Raw genomic sequence first — 23,637 nt, 5'->3', positions numbered from 1 at the left:
ATGTATGATCTCATCCCTGCAGCCATGCAGATTGCAACCCAGAATCACAGGATTTAAGAGTTAGAAAGAACATAAATGACTGTCTAGTCCATCCAGTCCCAAAAGGGAATCCACACTATAACAAATACCTGACAGGTGTTCATCCAGACACTGCTTGAAGATGTCCAAGAAAGGGACCACCTCTCAGTCCTTTCTACTCTTAATTATTCAGATAATTTTCCTAGTGTCAGATCAACACTTGTTCCTTTGCAACTTCCCATCTCTCCTGATTCTGCGCTCTGAGGCTACATAGAGCAAGTTCAATCCCGCTTACATATGTCAGTGTTTCACATTTAGCAGAGTCATCTCCCTCCCCCCTTTTCTTTTGCAGGCTTACCATGCCCTGCTCCTAAAATTGATACGACACTGACATAAGGCCCTTCACTATCCCATTCACCCTCCTTTGGACACTAACCCAGAACTCCAAATGGGGTCTGATCAAAGTGGAGTATAGAGGGACTGTCTCCTGCTTTAAAGGGATTTTAAATTTAAACAAATGGTTAGAGGGGGAGTGTGGAAAATATTGCCTTGGTATAGTCCTCCAAATTAGAAACTATAGGCAGTAAATAGACATAAGGAAGAAAAATAACAGCTAGGATATCGACGAATTCATATGAGATTGGTTGTTGTCCTTTGTTCTCAAAGAAGACCAAAATGATATCACCATGATAAAGTGAAGTTTCGATGTGTACAACTATGGAGCTTGGAATGCGCTCCGATTCTAACCCTAACCCTAAATGCACTACGATTAGAAATAACACACACCAAGGAAATTCCATTTGATTTCAGAAGCATTTGTTAAGCATCTACCATGTCTAAGGCATATTGTTCTGGGCACTGGAGGTGCAAAGACAAAAATAATAAACTGTCCTGTCTCTTAAGGAATTTTTGTTTTACCGATGGATGCTAAAGTATACTAACAGGTAAACAAAAGAGTGAGAACACTAACAGCATTAGATACAACCTGGGGTAGATGATACTTTAGTCATACTATTAAGGAAACCTAATTGGATCCTAACGGTAATAGGGAGCTTCTGAAATTTATCATATGAAGACATCACATTGGTCAAACCTAGACTTTAGGTTAGGCTGGATTGGAGAGATGCTGGAAGCAGGAAGTTAACTTAGGAAACTATTGCAGTAGTTAAAGAGCACAGTGATAAAGAACTCGACACAGGCAGTGGCAGCATGAAGAAGAGAGAAGGGATCTTTAATAAATGTTAAGGCGAAAAGTGGTTAATGGTGTAGAGAAGAGTGAACCTGAACTTTTTCATTATACTATACTTATAATTGTACCAATGTAGGTCTATGGTCTCATTGCTGAGTACTTCTTTCTAACCCTGTGTGACTATTCTCCATGCCCTCCCAGAAATCTCCAGAGAGGTCCCCCAAAAATACTGGAGCTCTATGTTGAGGTCTCTTGGTATTATATGGGAAGCAGTTCATCATACAGGCTTTCCACTTGTCATCCCTCACTCTATACATGACCAGCAAACCATCACCAGTCTTGACATGTCTTGCCACTAGGTTCCTACAAATCTGGAAGAGAGAGTGAGGCTGATGGCTTTGCTGGGCTTTGCCTGACTTAAATCCAGTTCACTTGTAAGTCAAGTGATGTCATCACATCACTTCATGATGTCATCAGTCCTCTTCGAAGGACAAACAACAAACAAGAGTAACATGGTCAGCCACCTCCTTTTCACATTTTACAATCTCCTTGATTTCTTTTTTGTGCCTAGTGTACAGTGTTGGTGATACACTGGCCAACTTCTCATGCCTACCATGCATCTCTGCACTTTCCTTTACACGATCTGCAATTTTGATTTGATTTGAGATTGTTATTCCATATTTCAAAGCCATAGAACATCACCATTAAAATATTTGTGTTTTAACATTTGAGGTTTGTGAAGAATGTACTTGGGTAATGCATAGTTCCACAAATTACCTGGACCTTATTGTCCATCTGTAGTGCCTATTGAGGATATATGTATTGATGGGCCATTTGCTTATCGAGACAATAGTCAGTCTTTACTCTTGGGTTTACCCTTTGTGTATAGTTATGCTAAGCTCACGTGAGTGATTAAAGAAGAGATTTAGTAATTCTGGAGTTTGATGCATTCACCATGATGTCATCTACAAACTAAGGCATCTGGAGGATCTCATCACCTAGAAAGAATTCCTCTTCCTGTCACATACTAAAAAGATAAATTGAAGCATTAAACTTTTTAAAATCTAAAAGCAAATGGAATGCTGTTACCTCTTCTAGCTGAGAAGTCATCAGTTTATGAATACTGAAGAGATTAGAAGAATATAATCAGATGTTAAAATTAAAAGCTTCAGTGTAATAAGACAGATATCAAAAGGAAAACTCCTACTATATTTGGTGTTTTCTCAGATATAGTGATGAATTTCTGACAAATAAGAGCAATTCCGAAGTGGCAGGGGATGGTGCAATGCATACCTATCACAGGAGATCCAGTAATGAGAAAATTGTCATTAATTTCCATTGATCCACTAAAGATGCTATTAATAAGTGGTTGCTGAAAAATTTAACAAGATACCTAGCAGAAGTAGGAAGAAGAGTCGGTAGGGTTCTACATCTTACTTTTTTGTCAACCCCACACCCCTTAGGCATACCTGCACAAATTGGTAGGAGGTAGGGGCCAGAATTAAAATAAACTAAACTTCTTTGGACCACAGATAAGCTTCTAGTGGCTCACTTTCCAAGTAAACTTGTAATTAATAATTAGACTATTTTGCAAATAAACCACATTAAAAGGGGGGAAATTTCAGTTAATAACACTTAAGATTTTTATTTATCATGAAATCACATTAATGTTAAAAAAATTACTTTGTGTTAAGCAGTACATTTTTTATTCATACATTTTTCACATTTTCTTACTGTTTACATTTAATAACAACAGAAAACACAGCAAAAGATACAACTCTTGCACCTCTCAGACTAGAGACAAAGATGGTTGGTTGTTGTGGGATACGTGACAAACAGGAGACAGTGCACAGTAGCAGCCTACCCTCCAAGTTACATAACTGGCACAGTAGTGACTAGTGGAAGGTGGGTTAAGTGGAGCACAGACAAAGCATTCATTACATCTTTACTTTCGTTCCCCAGGCCACCCAAAATGTATTGGTGGCCGCAAGCAGCCCATGGGTCATATGTTATGTACACCTGCCCTAAAATCATGGAAAATGCCAGGAGATGGGCAGGGTCATGTGGCAAGGGATGAAAAACAGTTTGAGGGCTTCATTGGTATCCTCCTTTTGTCAGAAGAAAGTGAAAAAAATTTCTAGCCTATCACAAAATTTTTATGAAATTTATACTGTAGTTAATTGATGGGAGAATATGAACAGGAGTTATAGAGAGTGATCAGACATGAATGAGTTATGTCTTCAGAGAAAACATCCAAATTGATAACTCATAGATTCAGCCAAATACTTCTAGATAAGAGTGGAAAGAATGCTGAACGTGCGCATCAGGAGAGACCTGGCTTCCAGTCCTACTTGTGATGATAGCTCTTTGGCCCTGGACAAATCCCCTAACTTCTCCACTTTGCTTTTCTCATGACTTCTGTGGTACTTGCCTCATGTGGTTATTTGGGAGTTCAAAGAAGATAGCATAAAACCCTAAGGGATTGTGTTAATTTAACATGTTAATATGAAGTCTGTGAGAGACCTGGGCCTTTACATTTTTAAAATTTTGCCTTTTCACCATCTCCCAAGAAATATTAGGTGTCATACTTACATGCAATGATGTTACTTTTTTTCTAGTGCATTACCAAAATACTTAAAACTTTACACTGAGAATGTCATTTAAAGATTGGTTGCTTTGCTTTCCTTTTTATCTAACCTTTTCTAGCTCTGCTGAAGGTCTTCGTAGAAAACAGATTAGGCAATATTGTGGTCCTCTGTCCAGAGGAACCCTTGCTCACAGAATTAATGACCAGCTCGACTCTCTACTTACACTCTTTTACTGTTCCCTTTGGTTTTTTCTGTTGAATTAAAGTGGACCGTAACTGGCAGAATTCAGCAAAAATTCACTAATGTACATTAATTGAGGAAAATTAAGTTATCGTTATAGAATTTTTCAAAGTAGTACAATTACGCGACATTCAGGTGTACATAGTAACTTGAACTTGCCGAGTGGAGAGTAAAGTACTTTAATAGTATGAGGATTATTCTAAATCATAAATTGTAGGTAAACAAGTATTTGTGAAGTATTTAAAGTTTCTTGGAAACAGTTCTAGATCATTCTAATTTAGTTGGTGATTTTGGACTTTCTATGACTTTCTGTGAGGAAAAGATTCCCTAAAACAAAGGCTAATGACAACCAGAGTATCTTAGATCTCAAATTATTGAAGTTGTAATTGGCTGTCTTACAGGATGGCCTTGTAGTTCATTGGGTGCAGCCTTTTGACTGAGGCCAAGTTTTATAGAACAAATCCTTTTATTAAGGGAATTTGTTCTGTGAAGTTTGGATTCAAAAGGCTAGAGCGCCACATGTGGCCTTGAGACCACAGGTTCCCCTGGTAGAAATACTATACAAAAAAAAAAAGTGTGTATAAATTGCTTAATCTAATAATTTTTCATCATTTTTATCAGGTTTCCAGTAGAATGTACTTAAAAGAATCATATTATTTGGTTATAGGAGTGGTTAGTATATAACAGTGATATTAGTTATATAATCCATACCATTTATTAAGAAATACCTTTGTCATTTTTATTCCTGGGCACCTTGTATATCTTGAGAAGCATTTTTAGGCAGATATCTAGTGTTTTTTAATATTTAGTTTTTTGTAACTGTTATACTTTTTGAAAGAATTACTGAAACAATAAATGAAACATGCAGTACTTTATAATATTTTACCTTTGTAGCTTGAGGGGCAATAGTAAAGTTATTTATTTTGGCATTTATAGCCAAGTAACTTTCAAGAAGCCTTAACTTTGAATTTCTAATTTAAGCTAAAACATCTTTACTTGGTTGCAAAAAAAGCACCCACATCTGTACTTTTGTGTTCTTTTTTTTCTAGCTCATCTGTAGGTTACTTGCAGCCTTTAGGATCAGATCAGATACAGTTTCCTCAAACCTCTTCACCATGCAATTCCCAACAACTTCAAAGCCACCAGTGTGCAGGTATGGAAAGAATTGAATAATTATAATCTGGGTTTTTTTCTCATTTGAAAAAATAAAAACTAAATGAAATGCATTAAAATTCTGGAAAAGCTGCTGTTCATACCTGGAATGTATCTTGAGGGACTAAAGCATTTTAATCTCCATCTGCCAGAATCTTTCTCTTCCTTTAAAGGTCATCTTGATTACTACCACCTCCATGAAACTTTCCCTAGTTCTGTTAAAAGTCAGTCTCTGTTTCTGTCTCTCTCTCTCTCCCTCCGTCCTTCCCCCCCTACAGGACTTTTTCTCCTACATTACTTTGCATTTCTCCTTCCCTTTTACCACACCCTGCCTTATATTGTATCAGGTCATATCCCCCAATTCTAGGATATGTATGTGACATATCCTAGATATGAGCAGTGACTGTTTTTCATCTTTCTAACCCTAGCACCTAGCTTTGTGCTTTTTGAAAGTTCAGTGCTTAATAAACATTGGCTGAATTAATTTGAATATGTCATAAGAAATGTATAAATTTAAATAATGATGCCATCTAAATCAGTCTTAACACTTTAAATCCACTCATGCTTTGTTATGTGCCATAGTCATACAAAGAATGTGCCTATCACTGCACCCATTCTAGTTCCCTATGCAGCATATCTGATAACTGACAACAACATTCACCCATAGCCCATTTTAATAAACTTCACCCCTGAAAATAGTCACTTAGGATAGCAACCTCTCCAAAGGCACCATTCATTACTCTTGCTTCTATAGCTTAGCAGCACAAGTACTTAGAAGCAGAATTTAGATCAGAAATGTGGGCGTAACCCTCTCCCTTGTTCATCTACATATAGGTACAAACATATGAATGCATATGTTTACCTGTAATGAAGACGGGTAAACCTGAAGAGAGAGTAAAGCACATCAGATAGGGTTTGGGGTTTTTTTGTGGCGTGTTTTTTTTAGAGGGTGTTTAAATGGTGACTGAGACAAAGAAGCTAGTATAGGCAGGTAAATATTGCTGACTTGGTAGAGAGTATGAACAGATGTTGTCACATTTTTAAGCATCTACTGTATGCAGACCCTTGGCCAAAGAGCATGTAGTTGGCAATAGGGATATAAAGAGAAATAAGATACTGTTACTGTTCTTGCCCTCATGGAATTTACAGTTTAGTGGCAGAAATAAGACATGTAAAAAAATAACCCTTATACAACATAAAACCTAGGTGCATAGAAGAGACAAAATTCTGTAAAAAATCTATATACTGGTCTCAATCTATTTTTAAAAATGTTTGATACTTTGTCCTATAAAATCTGGATGTGGCCTGTGTAAATATTCTTGTAGTAAAAGACAATCAAGAGAGCAGTAATAAAAAATAAATAAAATGTATATTTGAATTTTTTTAATTTTTCACAATAAATATTTTTATACCATGATCTTATCTAGTTTTTTGTATATGCCTGTATTTCAGTGGGGTTTTTTAAGAAATCTGATTTTACTATGTCATGCTGAATAATAATAATAATTCCCACTTCAGGAATGAAGGAAAGCTTCATGTAAGAAATAAACCTTAACTGGACCTTAAAGATTGAATAAGATTTCAGTAGGTATAAATGGTAGGAAAGGGCATTCCAAAAGGCAGCATAGCAAAATCACAGAAAGAAGGGGAGAAGCTGGGGAATAAGACCAAACTAGTAGTTTGGCAGGAGGGTGGGGTACATGAAAAAGAAGAATGTGAAATCAGCAGGAAGTTAGTGAAGATGTTTGAACCCAGGGAATGATGTGATCAGAATTTTACAATTAAGTATATTAATCTGATTTCAGGATGGATTAGAAGGGCTAGTTAAAAGATGACTGCAGTAGTGTAGGGCTGCCCTTGTAGCAAGAAAAGAGACTGATTCAGGAGATGTGATAGTGGGAAAAGGGACTGGATTCAGCCACTGTTTCCATGTTGGGAACAAGAAAGAAGGGCTCTGAGGTTTCTATCAGGGACGATGGTGGTGCCATCAGCAGAAGTAGGAAATGGAGGTGGGGGAAACATTGATGTGGAAATGGTTTAAGGTATTTTGTAAACTGTAAAGCGATATATAAATGTAGAGTGATACTTTTCATTACCTAATTGGGAGATAAGAAATAGAATTTGGGGATAAATAGCTGAATGTATTGTGTGTCAGCAGCAAGACAAGCACAGTACACTCATCCCTCAGATGATCACAGGAGCACAGATTTATAGCTGAAAGGGACTTTCAGGCTCTATTTGAGCCCCCTCAGTTTATAGGTGAGGAAAATAGGGTCCAGAAAGATTTGTTAGCTTTCCCAAGTTTGCACGAAGCTAGTAGCTGAGCTAGGATCCAATCTCTCCTTGGCTTAATGATTCTTTTTTTTTTTTTAAGTTTTTTAATTTTCCTCTTTTCAAATGGTGGTGCATTTAACATTAATTCTAACCACAGCAAATTTAATTTCAAGTTTATTTTATCAAAAAGTATGTCCAGAACCCTAGATCTACCTTATCATCTTTCCCCTAAACTATATCCCTTCTCTTAACTTCCCTATTTCTGTCAAGGACACATCTTAACCATGCCTGAAATACTATCTTTCTTCCACTACAATACCAAATACCCAGTTTCCTTCAAAGCACGGCTCACATGCCCTTGTCTTCATAAGATTTCTCTTACCTCTCCCTTCAACTGATATTTAGTGCTCCCAAATCCTCTTCCCTAAAAATGTTACTTTGTATTTATTTATTTGTATGCATTTATAATTGGTCATGTTATTTTCCCCCAGTAGTATGTAACTCGTCTTGTTTGACATCCCATCCTTAGCATCTGAAGCAGCGCCTGCCCTGGCACAGCTGATAAATGTTAGGTGATGAGTGAATACTTGTTCAATTGAGAGTACAAACTGTTTCCTTTGTGGTCTTTGTATCCACAGCACCTAGTGTAGTAACTTGTACAAAACTCAGTATTTATTCAACTGAAATGAATAATTGTTTTTAATGTTGCCCTGTTGGGTCTTACAGTAAAATAATGAGTCATGCTTTAAAGTTACTTTACTTATACTATGAACATTCTGTTTTTTAAGGTATTCATGACTTTATCTGCTTCATCAATTTTACTTTTTCTTACTGAACACATGCTGTTAATAATTCTCATTATCCACATTTAGATAACAGCACTTAAGTACCTTTCATTCTGAAATTGAAATTTTTGTTTTAATCCCAGTTTTTTTAACGTAAGCAAACATGAAAATGAATGTTATGCCAAGAGTTGTCCTTCTGTTTTGTAGCTGTACCGCCACCTGGTGGAGGAGTGGTCATGATGCAGTTAAATATACCAAACAGTTCTCAACCTCGAGCTCACTCACCTCCTCAGTGGAAGCAAAACAAATACTACTGTGATCATCAAAGAGGACAGAAGTCAGTAGAATTTAGCAATTTAGAAAATGTTGTCCAGGTAAATTTACTGTTCATCGTTCCTGGTGATGCTTACTTTGTAACACAAAGTGTTTACTGCATAGTAATAGCAATGAGAGCCTACTTCTTATGGCCCTTTACAGTTTACAAAGCACTGAATATCTCATTTGCTGTAACAATTCCTAACATATTATAAAGGGATGTTTCCAAAATTAACAGTCTGTGGCCAATTTTTCTCATGCTTTAGATGCTCTTTTACTGTTTAAACTCTGATCTTTCCATGTCTTTTCTTAATCACATTTTAGTTACAGCACAGCCCTCAACTTAGTAGTCCGGTAACCTCACCAGCCCAGTCACCAGCACCAGCTCAGCTCTCCAATATGAAAAATATCTGTCCCACATTAGCACCTCTTTCCATCGTACCCCAGTTTTCTAGAACTTTTGTCCCTGGACAAGGTAAGTCTTTGAACATGAACAAGTAGTTATTGCCTTGGATAATCAAGTTTACTATGACCAAATAATTTGCGGTTTAGTTTGTTTCTGCTTCTGTTTCTCTAAGGCCTCAGTTTCCATTGTAACAACACCCCCAATCTAGTCCCCCACCCTACTTTAATAGGCAAAGATGCACTAAGAAAAGAGTAACCTATGGAATAAGGAAGCAAGAGGTTCCTCTGCACTCTACCCTCATCAGACCATATCTTGGAATAGTGTGTTCTGGACATCACATTTAAGAAGGATGTTAATAAGCTAAAAAGTATCCAGAGGTGGTCAGTGAGAATGAGTAAGGACCTTGAGTTCTTGTCATTTGAGGATATATTGCTGGAATTGGAAAAGCTTGGCCTAGAAAAGGGAAGGAAGTCCAGGGGGTGCCAGCATCAGGGCCATGATCATCTTTTAAGTATTCAAAGGACTGTCATATGGAGGAGGAATTAGACTTGTTTTGTTTGTCCCCATATAACAGAATCGGGAGCCGTAGGTAGAAGCTGTAAAGAGACAGATTTAGCCTTGTTGTCAAAGAGGTTTAGCAATTAGGGCATATTCCAAGTGTCCAAGGCCATTGAGACTGTCTTAGGAGTTGGGTTTCTCCTCGTTCTAGGTCTCTGAACAGAGGCTGGGAGGCCACTTGTCAGATAGATTATGTATGGCAAGGCTGCCTTTTTAGGTAAAGGTTAAACTAGACAGTCACTGAGGCTCCTCCCAACTCTAAAATTCTGTGGGTCTAAAGTTCATCAAGTAGACCCTGAATTAATTTAATCCTTGTCCACCTCCCTGTACTTTCTCAATAAAAATCAGAAATGACTTCACTTGTTTTAAAACATCTTCTTTGATACATCACACATCATGTGCCTAGTATTATTTTTAGAGTTGGAGAAAGATCTGGGTTTTGTACCCTAGAAAGTGTGCCATTCTTAACTAGACACTGAAAAGAGGCCCTCATGGTCTGTGTGCTATACAGAGGGAAGGTCCTGATTTTATGACAAATTCGTTCCTTACTTTTCTTTGGAATCTATTTTTCTAAAGCAGTAATATTCAGATTATGACTCTTAAACCTCTTTCACATGCAAATTGACATTCTTTAAGACTTCTTATTCCTATATTAGAATAGTCTGTTCTGACCTTGTGTGGATCCATAGTCGCATAATTCTACCACTGTTCTTATTAACTATGTTCTTCAGGAGAGGCACCAGGATGTAGTGGATAAAAGAACCAGCCTCAGAACCAGGAAGATGAATTCAGATCCTGCTCACATATTGGTTGATCAACCCTGGGCAAATCACTTAACTTAAACTCATCATATCCAAAACTGACCTTAGTTTCTTTCCCCCAAAACCCTATCCCCTATTAAACTTCCCTTTAACTATCAAGTGCACCACCTTTGACTCCTCACTCTTATCTCTCATATCCAAGCTGTTGCCAAGGCTGGTAGTTTTCACCTTTGCAACATCTCTCTAATACCTCCTCTTCTCTCTTCTAACACTGACGACCCCCTGGGGCAATCCCTCATTGCCTCATTCCTGAACTATTGCAATAGCTTGCTGGTTGGGCCACCTGCCTCAATTCTCTCCCCACTCAAATTCATTGTTCATTCAGCTGTCCAAGTGATCTTCTAATGGGCATGTCTGATGATGTCATCACCCAGTAAACTCATTTTATATCTTCCTTCTCACCACTATTCATCATTACAGTAACACTGGCCTCCTTACTGTTCTCAAAAAAAGACACCCCATCTCCCAAGCGATTCTGGGCATTTTAAGCACTGACTGTCACCCATGCTTGGAATGTTCTCCCTCCTTATCTCATCCTCCTGGCTTCCTTCACATCCGAGCTCAAATCTTACCTTCTACAGGAAGCTTTTCCTGAAGTCCCATAATTCTGATGCCTTCCGTTTATTACTTCCAATTTTTCCTGGCTGCATCTTGTTTGTACACAGTCATGTGCATTTTATCTCCCCTATTAGCCTGTGAACTCCTGAAGTGCAGAGATGGTATTTTGCCTTTCTTTGTATCGCCAGCGCTTGGCACAGTGCCTGGCACAGAGTAGGAGCTTAATGATTATTGACTGTGACTGACTAATTAACTTCTTAGTGTTCCCATGCACTCTCATTCTGAATGGGCATAGGGAGTTCCTTTTACAGATAACATAGGTCCAGTCCAAAAAAGCATTCACCTTCAGATACTTTGTCCACTAGTTTTGTGAATTTTTCTGAAGCTTTGTCTATTTCCTCTTTAAACCATATTCATTGTTTCAAAAAAAATATATCAAAAAGCAAAAACATATCATTTTGACCCTTAGGTAATTTTTTTTTATTTTAACTTTGGTTTTAAGAATATTCAATGTGTCCAAAGACTACAGCTCACACTGTTAAAGCCCCCAAGATGTTACTTAGACAGTAACTGTGCCCCTCTGGCCTAAACTTACCTGTGTGTGTCTTCAAGCAGAGATGCAGGGCTAGTGCGGTAGAGACAAATGGATTTTGGGTATTGAAAATTGTCAGTGAACTGCATAGCTACTATTTCTGTAATAACTAAGGGAGAACAGGCATCTGACATAGTGAGGAATTTATACATGCTTTTCCTTATGATTTTTTTCCCTCTTTGTTTACTGTAATTTATTTCTCCCTCCAATATTATAATGCTTTTTCTGTCAAAAAAAAGTTCCCTTGTTGTAATTAGAAAGTTGAGAAATATAATTTTAAAAAGAAAAATAGAAAAATAATCTTATTGCTTTCTAGGTGATTCCAGATATCCATTACTGGGCCAACCACTGCAATACAATCCTCCTTCTATTCTGCATGGACACATTCCGAGCCAACAGGTGGGGAAAACAGTTGCTTAGCACGGATTTTTCCATTGATTAGAGCTTGGGATTTATGAAACCAAGATTGTGAATTCAGTCCCTCTATTAGAAAAGCCCTGTACTCCAGCCCGCCAACTCATAAACATTATCATTAGTCTCAGAGAGCACCTGGGCGGGGGCGGGCGGAAGAGGATGAGGAGGCAGCTCAGTGCAGACTTACTGCTCATGGATAACAGTTTAAAGCATAGCCTTACCATGTGGTAGGGAGCCAGAGTAACACTCCTATGACAGATATCATAAGGGAGGGCATTAATAATATGGAAAGAAAGGAGCTGCCCTTTCACTAAGATGGGAATGGGAGAGAAGGGCTGGATTTGAATGGAAGGAACATAATTGCTGCTTATTTTCCCAAATGATTTACAATCCAAACTGCATTAGATGTACTGCACCCTTTCTTAAGTTTGCTTTATTTTTCAACATTAAGAACTTATACTTTTTCTGAAAAATTGGTATTGTTTGTAATGGCACATTTCTAACTCTTCAGTGTCAGCCTGGAAGCAGGCATGGAAATCGAGGAAGGAGACAAGCTAAAAAGGCTGCTTCCACTGACCTTGGCGCAGGAGAAGCAGGTAGGTGATTTGGGGGCAGTTGGGCATAATAATTCTATTGTTGGCTGCCTAGTGAAGCAGTCATTAAAAGAGGCTATCCCAAAATAACCTTATTGGGATAATTAAGATGGGGATCACCATATTGGTTTAAATACAAGTGATTCTTTTCTTCCCAAAATCTGACTTGTAAAAACCCAACTACAGTCTAACATTGGTATTATTTTTCATCACAAGACTACATTCATCCTTGCAAAGAGATTTCATTTTACAGCTCTGGATGCAGTTTGGGAATGGACTATGTTTGAATCAATATGATATAAGGGTTTTACAGATGAGGAAATAGAATATATAAGGACGAATGACTTACCCAGAGTCACAAATCTGTTTTATTTAGTTTAGTGAAAGAACAAGACTCTAGATCTCCTGACTTAACTTTATTTTTCTTTTTTTTTTCTTGCCTACTTCACCGGCCTTTAGTTTATAGCCTAAAGTCGCTGAACTTGGTTTGGCGGATAGGGGGACCCTTAATATTTTTTTTTTTGATAACTTGCCCAATATAATTGGTTTCTTTGTAATTCTATGCATTTTATTTTCTATAAATGTTCTGAGAATTGCCCACAGGTTTCACTAGATTGCTCAAGGGATCCATGACCCAGAAAAGATGAAAAATCTCTGGTCTGTGACAAAAATGACACTGGCAGCTGGATCAGTGTCCTTAGCATGATGTATGAAAGCACTGAGCAGGATTGATAAAACATTATGGCTTTCATTAGGTGACTTTGCAATTATACATACATATGTATACATGTGTGTGTATATATGAATGATTAATCTGGAAAATCAGACCATTCTCATAATCATACTGTGTGTTCAATAGTCTTCTCTATTTGGTAACAAAAATACTTTAATTCTATATTTTCTCGTTGCAGCTGTTGGAAAGGTCTTAGAAATTACAGAACTACCTGATGGGATAACCCGTGTAGAAGCTGAGAAGCTTTTTGGAGAACTCTTTAAAATTGGTGCCAAGATCCGCTGGCTCCGGGATCCCCAGTCTCAGACGCCACTGCGTCACCATTCTCTCTACTGTGGCAGTGGAGATGGCGCAATGAAGACAGAACAATCTAAACCTAGTGACTTGGCCTCCACATACACAGTTCTAGCAACATTCCCCTCCATTTCAGCTGCCCAGAGCGCACTGAAGAAACAAATTAACTCAGTTAACAAGTTTAAGCTGAGGACAAGCAAGAAGCACTACGACTTTCATATCCTAGAAAGGGCAAGTTCCCAGTAGCAGATCTCCTACTGAGCTATCAGCCTTTAGGACACCTCTGTCTTCTGCCGTCCTTGATTAGTGAGACTCCTGGGACAATTGGTCTGACATGATAGCATTCGAAGAAAGGCCAGTGATCCATTAAAGGGGACAGAAAGAGAGATACACAGTTGACCCCAGATGACCAGAATTCATACCAACCTGATACAGAGTAGCAGCTTTCTCTGAAGGATGCTGTTAAAATGCCGCTAACTTTTATAGTTGTTTTGTTTTATATTTCTGAATTCTTGTATCAGATCCAAAGCTCTATTGTACAGCAAATTTTTCTTCACAACAAATAACCGTATTGGAAGCTGTATTTCCTATCCTTTTTGCAGCCAGGACACTGTGACCCATCTTGGATGTGGGAAGGATGCAAGAGGTAGACTATCTGAGCCAAAACTATTCATTCTCTTTTTCTTGGTGGGTGAACGAAAAGAATCCTTACATAGAAGATTCCTGTTCCTCTGAATTTCCAACCACACATTTTTTCAGTAATGAAAGAATTTATTCACAAAGTCTTTTCCTTATTCAATATATTCAGACAATGTGAATGTTAATTGTAAATAAATTATGTTCTTAACTTCTTTTAATCAAACCATTTGGCAGAGAGCTTCTCTAAGGGGAATAGGAATCTTTCTTAAATAGGAAGAAAGCAAACTAAAAACATTTCTACTTTTTGTTTTCTTTTTTCTTAAGTCAAAGGGTAAAAATGATGAATCTTAAACATATGTCCCCCAGATAACTGTGCCACTTATTTGCCTTCCCCTCCAAATGGATCTTATCTCTGGTCACTGTAAGGAAATGCATTTGTCAAGTGCTAGAAAATTCCTAAATGGTTTAAATTTGTTTTCATTGTTTGCAGCGGATCACTGGACATCAAAGACTCATTGCACTGCAGAACAAGAAACCTTTTTTTCAATTTCTGTGTAATTTGCAAGGCTGTACAATGTGTGCTGATGCAAGCCTTTTTCAGTTCAGAAGAATAAATGTTTACAAATATAAAAGTACTGTGCATTTTAATGAGGATAGCTATAACCTCCCAATAATATTAATGAATCTAAGTTTTATAATACATATGCTGTGCATTTTAGAAACTACCTCAAAAATTGTATTTCTCTTGTTTCTTAGTATGTCATGTACTTGTCGCCTCCTGCAGTAAGATTCATAAAACTTCATGCCCTCAGTGAGTGAATTCTAATCAAAAGTGGAAAATTACTGGGCTTCCTCAATACTCCCGGGATTCTGTGATAGGGATTCCCTACAGGGGTGCAAGTTGCAATCCATCCCTGCCATGTGGATTCATCTCCATGTCCTCCCTATACCTTCCAAAAGAAGTTCTGATAAGGGACACAGGCCATGATTCATTGTCTCTCATGGTCATTACACAACCACCTCATCTTTTTTGAATCACAAGATATCTTTAATACCATTTCTGTTGTTCAGTCCTTTGCCAATAAATACACAGATGTGCGTGCACATGCCATGCACATGCACACACAAATAGCTTATTTTTATCTCCAAAATTAATCTTTCCTTTCCATAGCCTGCAACTTGTAATTCTTCAAATGCTCTCTTGCAAGCCAGCTAAAGAAGAACAATGTTAAAAAGGGAACTCATGTGCAGGCCAAAAAAAAAACTTCATGTTTTTTTGTTGCTGTTTTGTTTTGAAGAATTTGGTGTTTGTACATAATCTCTTCTGGGGCTAATCTTTTCATTTGTACATTATTTGCTTCCTCCATGATGACACAATGCCTTTTAGCTATTTCACTACTTTTTCTTAAAGCAATTAAGACATCACCAAGATAAAAGATCAATTATTGCCCACCCTAAGTTCTTCAGGGACCATTTTGATTCCAGCGCATCCTAGATTCTGAAGTCACATGTTTCTCTCTAGTTCAGAATATCAAATTCATACTCTGACAAACTGGAAGTGGCTCAAACAAGCTAACTCCTCACATCTAAACAAAAGCAGACCTAAAGGAAAGATAGCCCAGAAACAAACTTGACCCCAAGAATCCTTTTAATCTAGACTGATAATGAATATTGACCTCCCAGCATCTAGAAAGTAGGATCTCTAAATGTTAGAGAATATACTATCATGTGGAAACTTGAAATCTTCAAAGAGTTTGAAAAGGAGCCACTCCAAGAGGAAGAATTGGGAATAAAAGCCATGTTAATCATCTATTGATTTTCTACTTGCTGGAACACTTACTCATGTAAGCCCTGACCTCAACCTTTCAGTTACAAGGACAAAAGGCAGAAGCCCAGAAGACAGCAAGAACCGTAACCATACAGCCAACAAAACAGGTCAAGTTCCCCTGTGGCCTCCAGCCATATACTGATATGAGATACATGAAGAAACATGATTCTGTTTTATTTCAATATCTTTCTGTGAATATTCTCTTTAATCCCTCTTTCCCAGAGTCAGCTCTTCTGGAAAGTCTTAGTATTATACAAATCATCAATTTTATGAGCATTCATCCTCAAATCATACACTGAGAACTAGGGGAGGCTTTGGGGATCATCTGGTACAACCTCTTCATTTTACAGATGAGCCCCCTGAGGCCCAGAGAAAGGAAAGAACTTGTCTACAGTCACCTAAGAGGTAAGTAACAAATCCAGATACTCCCTATTTCAGATTCATTGCTTTTCCCACTGTAATATACTACCTCCATACTATGGGAAACTCCCCTGGGAACAATTAAGCAAAGGGCTAGAGGGTCCTAGAAGAAGTAGCTCTACTGATAATTGGTGCTTTAGAAAATGTATTAAACACCTGAAGTTTTTATACAGTTAAGTCGTAGCATCTCACCTCATTAAGTAAAGCAACTAAGACTTTTTCATCTTACTGTAAGCTTGTTAGGGGAAATAGAGAATAGGTACACAGTATGACCTATTCAAAGTTCCTGTCCTCTGGAAACCACCAGAGCGAATTTCCAACACTTCATCTGTCTTTACCAAAACCTCCACTAAATAGAAGCTAAACTCACAAACTAAGCAACCTTTTCCCCACAAGCATGCAGTCTCCCAGATCTGGGTACCATGTTGATTTATTTTGAAGTCAGTATTATTAAAGCAGTCACTTTCCTAATATGTCAAGCATGTATCAGTTGACCAGCATCTTCCTTAGGCAGAAAGACTGAATAACAAGCATATTGTGTTAAAGTTCTTTTTTAACAGCTCTTAATTTTTTTTAATCATTCAGTAGTTTTAAGAAACATCACTGATTACTTGTTTTCAGGCCTTTAGTATGTTTATTCAATAAGTATTTATTGAACACAGTGCAGTGAGCAATGCAGAGATGAACAGATTGCGTTCTGTGCCCCAGTAGGTGTCACAGTCTAGTGAAAAATAAGACAGAACAGAACAGGAAAGTACATTAGAAAATCATAAAGCGTTATGAGAGTTCTGGTGAAAGATGGATTTCTAGTTATGGGCATCAAAGAAAGCTTTTGTTGACTATCTCCAGTTTATCCTGGATATATCTTATCTGTACAAAATCGCCTGAGTGTTGTCTCACCTGCTAGACTCTGAGCTTTCTTCAGAGCCTTGCTTTGTATCTCCAGTGCTTAGGACAGTGCATCACCCAAGGTTAGCACCTAATAAACATGTATCCACTAACTTTGGAAGAAGGTGACATTTGAACTGTGTTTTTATGTAAGGTGGAGCTCCACACAGGTGGAGCTGAAGGCGTTTTATAGAGTTGTAAGGACCTGAAACAAATAGGACGCGAATTGAAATGGAGAACTATTGTAGAGGTAGAGTCCAAAGGACTTGGGACCGATTGAATGAGGTCCTTTTATTAGTATTGATTTACTTTGACTTTGCTTTATTTGATACTGTTGACCATGATGCTTGTTAATTGATTGACCCTGTTTCTTTCTGTATACCCTCCTCCGTTGGCTTACATGATAAGATTCTTTCCTGGTTCTTTTTTTCTCTGCTGGTTTCTTTCCACAAAAAGTTAGGTGTCATACACACCCACTCCCCTCTCCCCAGTCAAGATTCTGTCCTTGACCCCCTTCTCTATACACTTTCGTTTTTGCCCATATAATCCTCTCCCATGACTTAAATTATCATATATATGCAACTGAGTTCCAAATATATACGTATTTCTAGCCCCTTCTTTCCCTCAGTACCAGTCCTACGTTTCCAGTTGCCTGCTTCACATCACCTGTGGTAGATGTCCTGCCACATCTCACACTCCAATGTGACCCAAACTGAATTCATTTCCCTCCACTTAGTCCTGGTTCTTTTCCTGATTTTGACCCTCTGCAAGGGTCTGCACAAAATACAGAATCTTATTGGCTGACAAACAGGCTGGTGAGCAGACCTTAACAGATCTATCTTGACTTTTCCAGAGGTTCTACCAAGCCATGGACTGGGCTGATAAACAGATGTCAGAACATCTACTGGGGCTGATGAGCTGGTAGAAAGGTAGATCACAGACCAGCAACCAGGACCATTCATTGGCCAAGTGCTCGTGGTCATCTCCCCATGTTGGGCAATTGACAAAGGGCAACAAAAATAGCTGGGGGGCTTTTCATGTGATTGAGTCACCTCCAATATGCTGGGCTCAGTCACCATAACAAGGAAGAGCAAAGTGGAGGTCTTCTAGTTAGCTTCCTATGATTAAGCAAGTGAACTTAAAATCTGCAATTCACAGCTCTAGGGCCTAGTATACAGAATTTTAATCACTGTCCCTATGGAATCATATCAAACTGATTAATACTCTAATAAAACAGGAGTCCAATTAATCATCTCTATCTCTCTCTTTCCTCCCTCTCCTTGTCACTCACACACTCTCTTGCTCTTTCTCCCCTCACTTTACTCTCAGCAAGTAGCAGACTATGCTGAGACTTCTTTCCTGTACCCAACCATCTTAACCAAGTTATCCTCATAACTCCAGCGTTTTATTTTGAGACTAGAGGTCTCTCTAACTTCTAGGAAGCAGAGCAGCCACTCATCCAAGATCCCAGTACTGATAAACACAGAAGCTTTAACTAGATCCTTTTTTCCAACCTGAGATGTCTCATACTGTTTTAGGCAGTCTGGTGTCCCTTTGCTCCCAAGGGGCTCGTGACATTGGTGTCAATTCAGTGCAAAATCTAAATCAATCAACTTGGCACAGAACTGCACTGAAGACATCCACCAGCCTTATCCTCCCCATGTACAAGGACTGCCTTTATGCACCACCAGTCTCAGCTCCCCATTCTTCTAAAAATTCTCCATTCCTCCCCTAACACAGACACTCAATTCTGTAGACATACAATCTCATGGGAATTGAAGTCCTAAGAACTTCAAGGTTTACACTGAGGCCTGGAGCCTCGTGGGAATTGCAGTTTTTTCCTTAGACATCCTTCTTAAAATTCTGTCTTTCTTCAAGATAAAACTTGCATGCCACCTTAGCCATGAATCCTTCACCCGAACTGCAAATGATCCTCCCCTTCCCCCTTCTCTGAACTCATAGTGTTTTGTCTTTACTGCTCATGCTGTACTAATCTTGTACTAATTATTTTATACTATAATTATATATGTATATCAACTCAACAAACAAATGTATTACTTCAGTGTCAGGATTATAATGTGGTCAGTTTTAAGGATATTGCTTATACCTTCTTAATAATATGTACTACCAAATATGTACTACAAAATTTTATTTCTGAATATCCACAGTACTCGATATAGAAGGGAAAGGACTAATGTAAAGGGCCATAATTTAGAAATTCTTCTCAAAACTGTAAGAGAAACATTACCTGATTTAATTCTGAATGTGTTAATAATAGCTAACATTTGTTGGTCTGTTTGAAAGTTACCCACAAAAAATCACAAAGTTGTATGAAACCACGTAGAAAGCTGAAGACTACACAAAGGAAGAATTCCCCATTCAGAACTAAGTTGAAGACCACTCCACCCCGTTGTTATTACTGTTAGTCCTTTGTACTCAGAGAGGACCAGTGACATCAAGATGTTGGAATCAAGGTTACACAACTGTAACCTTGGAAAGTTCTGCTACAGGTCAGGCACAAATAATCCGTTTGGACATTTGGATTGGAGATGTCTCTAGATTTGTGCATTTCATGTTTCCTTTGTGCTATTGCAATTCTACTTTGCTCATGGAGCACAGTGCCTTCTAATTTAATGGGACATGCCATGCTGGGCAGTCCTGTGCCAGCATCTCCCATGTCTCAGTCAATACTAAAGTTCTTCAGAGAGATCTTAAAAATGTCCTTGTACCGCTTCTGTCTTTGTGAGAGCACTTGCCATGTGCAAGTGTTCTGTAAAATAGTACATTTTGGGTAAATGTGCATTTGGCATTTGGGCTACATGACCTGCCAATTGGAGTTGCACTATTTACAGTAGTGTTTGAATGCTCAAGAGAGTTCAGTTCAGCTCAAGAGAGGACCTCAATGTCCCGCATCCTATCTTGCCAGGTAATCTTCAGAATCTTCCTAAGACAATTCAGATAGAAGTGGTTCCATTTTCTGGCAGCTGGTAAATTGTTCAGGTTTCACAGGCATACGACAATGAAGTCAACGCAACAGCTCTGTCAGTTGGTAGTCTGTCGAAAACCTCTTCCTCTACTTCTCTTCAGAGCTTCCCAAACTAGCTAGAAGCCTATGGTAAGATAAAGACAATGGCTAAAGACTACCCCTTTCTGGGCCATCAGTTTGAAGATCTCAGAATCAATTAAAAGAATGTATCAGCACCACACTGAAACTTAAGCAACTACTGATAATTATCAGACAGAGCAAGAACCACCCTTATCAATCAAGCAGTAATATTTATTAAACAAATGCCAAACATTATGATTCTTTGTAGGTGTTTACAAACCATAGTAGGGTTTAATTAAAATACAAATGAGTATTTGAGTGATTGAATAAGTGAAAAGCATAAGCAAAAAAAGTCAATCTAGGAGAGTATAAATACTAGAATAAAGAAATTACAACAGACTTACACAACTTGTAAATTTCTTTGGCTGCAGATAGGTTAGACTAGAGACAGACTGACTATAGTTGGTTGACAAACAGAAGAGTGCTCAGTAGCAACCATACATTTTTGGTGTGCAGGCCTGGGTTACAGCAATACATGAAATCCAGCCCAAAATGAACGGTTAATTCCCATCTCTTCATAAATTCGCATTATCTCTACTCCCCTCTCACCATGTAAACAAATGACAACTCAAGTGCTGCATCCCTTCAGCCTTATTCATTCAACACATATATGTATTGGAGTACTTGCTATGTATTTTTAAAAAAAAAACACTGCTATGAATTTTATGAAGGATGCAAAAATATGATATGGCCCTTGCCCTCAAAAAGGTTACAGCTAATTGTGAAAACAAGATATAGACACACAAAAAAGTAATTATGGCAATTGTCTTGTGCCATACCCTTTGGGGTGCTCCATAATGCTAGTACTAGGAAGTGATCCAGGAAGTTAAAAGTGGGGAGAAGGTAATGACTCTACTAGTTGTTGCAATGAAAAACCTGAGGCTAAAATTTCATACAATCACTCCCACACTCTCAGACACAATAAGAGAAGAAAGCACCTAAGGCTATGTGAGTATACTATCAATACTTTACGAGAATATTCCATATCCCCACCTAGATTATAAACTCAGGGCAGGGACTCAAAATTTTTCATTTGTCTTCAGTACCTAAGTCACAGTAGACTTTCAGTAAATGGTTTTGATGACCTTCCTCCAAACACTTACTCCAGTTCACTTGGAGGTGAACCCTGGGTTTTGTGAAGGCTTAAACCATCAGAGCTCAGGTTCTAACATGTTAATCCTCCAAACTGAAAAGGCTTAAAATGTAGCCCTAACAGTGAGACTGACTGGCTCTTGTCCGAAGACCAGCTGAGCTAAATTTGAAAAAACCACTGAATGATCAATGCTTTTACCCAGAAAAGTTCATTAATTCATTTGTCAGAGTGTGGAGGCGTTGTAACTATGTTCAGGGAAGGGAGTATCCATGCAGACGAAGTCACAAATCATTTGAAGTATTGAAGGAGTTAAAGTGATAGTAACGCATGCTGCTCTCCTCTAAGTTCTTTATCTGTAAAAACCAGCCTCTCCACAATGTCTTTAACTGCTAGGTGACTCAGTGGATATAGTCTTGGACTTGGAGTCTGGAAGGCCTGAAAGTCATATTCTGCCTTCAACATTCTATCAGCTATGTGACCCTGAGTAAGTCACTTAACCACTAGGTGCCTCAATTTCCTTATCTGTAAAATGTAAAATAATAGCACGTACCTCATAGGATTGTTGTGAGCATCAAATGAGATAATGTATGTAAAGTGCTTTGCAAAACTTAAATAACCTCAGATTTTTTTCGTAAAATACGAGGCAATGTTCTCAGCTGAGGTGGAAAAGAAGTGGGGGAAGCCAGGGTAGTTTTAGGAAGGGATGAAAAGGTTTGGAAGAGCTGTTGTGAAGAGTAGGATAATAAGTTGATGAGGGAGATTTTGCCTGCTATTTACTCTATCCATTCGTTACAATCTTCTGAGTTCTTCCCGCAGTTTATTTCCATTAGTGACACGTTCACTGCCTAGAAAAACTGGTGAGAAAGGTGGCAACTCCAAAAAGGCATGACTGAAGCCAGTCCCATAATCAAGTGCGATCATGTTTTTCCCCATCTTGACCCCTTCGTGAACTAATTCAATTCTGCTGTCTTCTTCCCTTGAGTCTCTAGTCTCCATATCATTTTGACAATTGCTCCCTACCAAGGCTCAGGCTTGGATCACTCCCACCATCTGCCTGCTTTGCTCCTGTATGTGTGTTGCTGAACAAAGGTGGAGAAAAATCATACCACCCTTCTGACTGGGTCCACTGCAAATTAATGTTACAACCTCAACAACCCTCACTCTTGCTGGGCAATCCTTCTACATCTCCCTCATCAACTTACCCCACTCTCCACAGTGGCTCCTCCAAACCTATTTATCTTTCCTCAAAGCTACCAGGTTCTCTTCCCCCACTCTCTCAGCTGAGATCTTTGCCTCATATTTTACAGAAAAAGTTGAGTTGAACTCCCCCTCTTCCTCATTTCATATTAGTCATGTCTTCTGCCACTCTCTCCTCCTTCTCCCCTGTCTCACATGAGTCTTAGTCCTTGCCAACCCTTCTACCTGCTCAAGTGATCCTATTCTGTTCTGTCTCCTCTAACAGGTTTCTCTCCCCTGCCATCCTCAATCTGTCACTTATATTCAATCTCTCCCTGTCTTGTGGCTCCTTCCCTTCTGCCTACAAATATACCATGGCTTCCCTATCTTCAAAAAACTCACTTGGTCCTCTCAACCTTGCTATTATCCACTGGACCATAACCGACCTCTAATCTGTGGGTGGCCTGAGCTGAACAGAGCAGGCTAGAGACTGGGGAGTCAGGACACAAACAGAAGTTTAATTTCAAAGTGAGAAAACCAAGAATAAGTCCTCCTGTGGAGAAGGGCTTAAGATGCTGGGGCAAATGTGTGTGTGTGTGTGTGTGTGTATTATATACATAAGGGGGCTGGACCATGATATAATCATTCTTAGCTATTTCCATGATAGGCTCATGTGTGGACAATGCAAACATTCCTGGGTCCTGTGGGAACAGTCTCCAAGTTGATTGTCTCACAGACACTAACAGAACCAGAGTTAGCATGGTGGGAACATGAGTGTAGTATCTGCTTTGGTTCACTTGGCTATTAACAAGAAACAGATTGTAAGGTATGATGGATGGCTCTCAGGTCCCTGGAAAATAAAGGGAGCTTCAAATAAACAGTTATTGATTAATATGAAACATAAATCCTTCAGTGAACACTGGCGCTGGTCAAAGCAATACCCTTTAGCAGAGGATG

The 23,637-nt window shown here is 38.6% G+C and overlaps 1 protein-coding gene across 15 annotated transcripts in view; it reads left to right on the top strand.

Moving 5' to 3' along the window:
• The window catches only part of R3HDM1 (R3H domain containing 1), a 92,601-nt gene extending 77,800 nt beyond the window's left edge, over positions 1-14,801 (top strand). For all 15 annotated transcript variants that reach the window (XM_072613224.1, XM_072613221.1, XM_072613222.1 and 12 more), the window contains 6 exons: positions 5,085-5,188; positions 8,454-8,620; positions 8,886-9,036; positions 11,813-11,895; positions 12,422-12,506; positions 13,415-14,801. In XM_072613224.1, the coding sequence (XP_072469325.1) occupies positions 5,085-5,188; positions 8,454-8,620; positions 8,886-9,036; positions 11,813-11,895; positions 12,422-12,506; positions 13,415-13,776 (952 nt within the window). In that variant the 3' untranslated portion in view covers positions 13,777-14,801. The remainder of the gene's footprint in view (positions 1-5,084; positions 5,189-8,453; positions 8,621-8,885; positions 9,037-11,812; positions 11,896-12,421; positions 12,507-13,414) is intronic.
• The last annotated feature ends 8,836 nt before the right edge of the window (positions 14,802-23,637 follow it).

Source organism: Notamacropus eugenii, chromosome 5 (genome assembly GCF_028372415.1).
Source record: "Notamacropus eugenii isolate mMacEug1 chromosome 5, mMacEug1.pri_v2, whole genome shotgun sequence".
NCBI lineage: Eukaryota > Metazoa > Chordata > Mammalia > Diprotodontia > Macropodidae > Notamacropus > Notamacropus eugenii.
Note: the sequence above shows the minus strand (reverse complement) of the source record. Positions and strands in the feature narration are given on the sequence as shown.